Consider the following 3,828-nt stretch of genomic DNA (forward strand, 5'->3'; position numbering starts at 1 on the left):
CACACACACACACACACACACACACACACACACACACACACACACAAAGCAATAGGTTAAATGTTTATTCGCTCCAATGCAGCAGTCTCTAAGTTATACAATTAACACTTTTTTGCAACCAGTTTTGTTTTCTTTACACCTTCCTGTGCACACAACCTGCTCTACTAATGAAATGAAACTCACGTGTAGACAAAAATAACTAATGTGTATATAGTGTATATATAGTAGAGGTTTACGTACACTCATTATGTGTATGAATAATGTTAAATTTTGAGCTTTTATTGCTTTTATTAAGATGGTTTTTTGCAGCGTGTGATAATTATACAACTTCAATCAGTTTTAAAAACAAGAAATGAGTAAACAAATTTGAATTTACTGTGGAAAATCAATGAAGTGTCAAAAATTATACCAACACCACACTAATATTTTGTTAAATGTCTCTTAGCAAGTTGCGCTTCAACTACACATCTTTTGTAACCATCAGCAAACTTCTAGTATAATTCTGGCTGATGTTTGACCATTCTTAGTAGAACTGATAAGAGTTCAATTAAATGGGTTGGTTTCCTGGCATAGACTCGACTTATATACATAGTCTATAAACTTTCAAAAAGGCCTTTGGAAAAGCCCTTCCATAAGCTTAATGTTTGCCTGATTTATCCAGTCAGAAAGCAGTTCTAATGTGTTTGTAAAATCACCTAAATGTGTCAAGCTGTCAATCATTTCATCTTTGATTTGAGGTGAATTTGAAGAATTTGGAGGTAGACCTCCTCCTTTGTGATTCCAACCACATTACTGCCACCATGTATGCCAGTCAGACGACAGTGTTGTTGGGTTTGAAGGCCTCACATAGTTTCTTCTAAACATATTTCTTGTCATTGTGGGCAAACAACTCAATCAATGTCTCATCTGACCATAAAACTTTTCTCCAGAAGATATTTCACTTGTTTGAGCTTAAAGGTGTCACGTTTGTAGCAGGATTGTCTTTGTCAGAATCTTCAGTATATGATGAAGTTAAACTGGTTAATGTAGACAGCGACACTGGTGTTACATTATTTTTCAGTTCATGATAGACTTGAAACTTTTGTGATTCCTGTATTGTTCCTGAACACCAGAGTGTGACAGTTTGGGTCTTTTTTGATCTTGACAAAGTGGTGACACCTCTGAAATACGTTTTCTTTACGTACAATCRTTGATCAGATGAACTTAGAATGTAAAGCTGTTTAGAAAAAAAAATTAAAGATTTTACTATCTACTGTACAATACTTTCATTTAGATCTTTACTGAGTTCCTTGGACTCCTGTTGATTAGAGTGTTGGTCAATCCAGGGGATAGTGTCAAATGTTTTTCTCTTTTATGCTGATGAAGCAAAACTACTAACTTCAGCTGCTAAAAATGGAATGTTTCAGATTTTGTTGGTCTTGCTGACACATTACCAGCTGTAACAAATCAGCACTTTACAAATATATTAATTAGTTTAGAAAGCTTTGCCTGTTGGGTAGAGCAGATGCTTTTACTATTTTAACTCATTAATGCTAAAAGTATTAATTCTGCCTCTGAAGCCCAGCCTCATATCTCTGTCGCCGCACAAATGGTTCATTTAAATGTCTCTCAATGCTTCAGAGCTCTTGCTGTCACTAATTAAATCATCAGCCAACTAGTCAGCTGGGTAATTAATCAGAGGGTCATTTGAATAATTAACTTGGGGAAGTGTTGTGAGTCTCCTTCATTATGTTTTTTATGGTCATTGATAAGGTTATTACTGTCATGTGTTTGCTGTTTTTAGAAATGATCTGTAAATGTCTGTAAGAACCCTGTGGCCATGTTTGTAGTCTTACAATGTGTGGATGTGTGTCTGCAGGGAAATGGTTTGTGAGCACAGGGAAGGATAACCTGCTGAACGCATGGAGGACTCCCTACGGTGCCAGCATATTCCAGGTAAATATGAAATAAAATAAAATTAAATAGCAAAATGTAACAAAGTTATAGAAACTTTCAACRGATTATGTTTCGTGGCTCAGATGTGAACGGCTCTGTATGAGCTGTAGGAGCATAAGTAAAGCATACATGTCTAAACATTCAAAAGCAGTGTAAAGTTAAAATAGAAATAGTGCACCAAATACACACGTCATTCCTTGAGACCTAATTTAGGTTTGACAGAGTTGTTGCAGTTTGGCCTCTGAGTCCATGTGCCACACTCTTTAACTGTTTTATTAATGACAAATATGTTTTCACCTAGGTGAAAACTCATTAGAAAGCAGAATTTAATGCAGATTGAATGTGATTCAGTTGTGGCTTTTATTGTTTGTTCCTCAGTCAAAGGAGTCGTCGTCCGTCCTGAGCTGCGACATCTCAGCAGATGACAAATACATCGTGACGGGTTCTGGTGACAAGAAGGCCACCGTCTACGAGGTCATCTACTGAACAGAGGAGGCTTCAGCACTTCCACTGAGATGTTTTTTTTTTTATTTTTCTCGCTGACCAAACAAACTACAATGGATTAAAACAAACTACGTGTCTCAAACTTCAGCCTGCAGATGTTTGTATTGGACGGAGGTTCACCTTTTTTTGACCATTTGTTTTACGGATGCACATTTTGAGATCTGTGATCCCCCTTCTTCTTTTTGGATGTAACCAGTGAAGCGGAGCTTCATTTCTGAGGAACGTATGCCTCAAACATCTTGTGCAAAGTGTACATATTGGATTAAATAAGACATTTTATATATATTATAAAAATATATATTTTCATGTCCTGGGTGTATTTGTGATTACCATGTTTTTGCTCCCTTGCTGTTACATTTGAGCAAGAGACCCGAACTTTGTGACTATTTTACGCTGATTTTTTTAGCACATTCTGCAGGCTGAGCTTTCCAGAAATCGAGCAGAAGAGCATTTCATGGAAATTTTAAAAATGGCCTTTTGCCATAGTGCTCTTAGAGGACAGTAAAACTGTGGTCGGTTCTCAGACTCAGGTGGGACTTCAGCGGGATCAAGTGGGGCATCGATTTAGGAAACGGACATGGATGTAAATTTACTTATCTGTATAAAATGAAGTGTCCTGATCCGTCTGTGCTTTTCTTTCTCCCCGTTTGTTTTGTTCGATTGTAGGAGACGGGGGATGTTAAAGCTTAGCATAACCCTTGGACCTCAGTTGGCAGCAGAAGCATAAACTGAATGACTGTGTGCTTCTGCTAGCTTGATGTAATGTGGATGTTGAGTTGCTCCACTGATTTTTACTCAAACTAAAGTCAAACAGTTCTGTTGGAATCACTCTGCTCTTTGTATCATATCAGTTTACCCGGAATCTGTTCRGCTTTGACCGGGAGTCAGACTGCACACACCAGTCTGTCCTTACTGAAACATTCAGTGCCTGTAAATGCTTGCGAGGACAGAAGAAATCACATTTAGGTAAAAACAGAAATAGTCCAGTTAACATGAGGGTAGATAATTCTGGTTTGTACACTGTGCTTCTGATTCTGTCAGCATTTATCACAAGAAGGTAAATGAGGCTAAACGCACCTCTGAATCACACCAAAGTATGTAGCAAATGCTGTCAGCACTGAAAACTAATGTACATGTGTTAATAAATTAATAAAACTGTTTTTCTAGAACGCCCCAGTTCTTTGTAAATAGTCCCACATTTCAGTTGGTGTTGGCATGAGGGTGACATTTCACAGTCAAAGCTAAGAAGCAGCAAATCTTTATGTTTAAAAACACGGCTCTGTTCAGAGATCTGCTTTTGAAAAGATTAAGTGGTGGTTTTACTCTGTGCTGGAGTACAAATCTTTGGAGATCACTGAATATTAAGTAGGTTGTCTCTTTACAAAGTCT

The 3,828-nt window shown here is 37.5% G+C and overlaps 1 protein-coding gene across 4 annotated transcripts in view; it reads left to right on the forward strand.

The window, feature by feature from the left end:
• The window catches only part of tle3b (TLE family member 3, transcriptional corepressor b), a 31,459-nt gene extending 27,851 nt beyond the window's left edge, over positions 1–3,608 (forward strand). For all 4 annotated transcript variants that reach the window (XM_014001545.1, XM_014001546.1, XM_014001547.1 and 1 more), the window contains exons 20-21: positions 1,859–1,935; positions 2,314–3,608. In XM_014001545.1, the coding sequence (XP_013856999.1) occupies positions 1,859–1,935; positions 2,314–2,421 (185 nt within the window). In that variant the 3' untranslated portion in view covers positions 2,422–3,608. The remainder of the gene's footprint in view (positions 1–1,858; positions 1,936–2,313) is intronic.
• The last annotated feature ends 220 nt before the right edge of the window (positions 3,609–3,828 follow it).

The sequence above is a fragment of the Austrofundulus limnaeus genome, unplaced genomic scaffold, assembly GCF_001266775.1.
Source record: "Austrofundulus limnaeus strain Quisiro unplaced genomic scaffold, Austrofundulus_limnaeus-1.0 Scaffold9, whole genome shotgun sequence".
Classification (NCBI taxonomy): domain Eukaryota; kingdom Metazoa; phylum Chordata; class Actinopteri; order Cyprinodontiformes; family Rivulidae; genus Austrofundulus; species Austrofundulus limnaeus.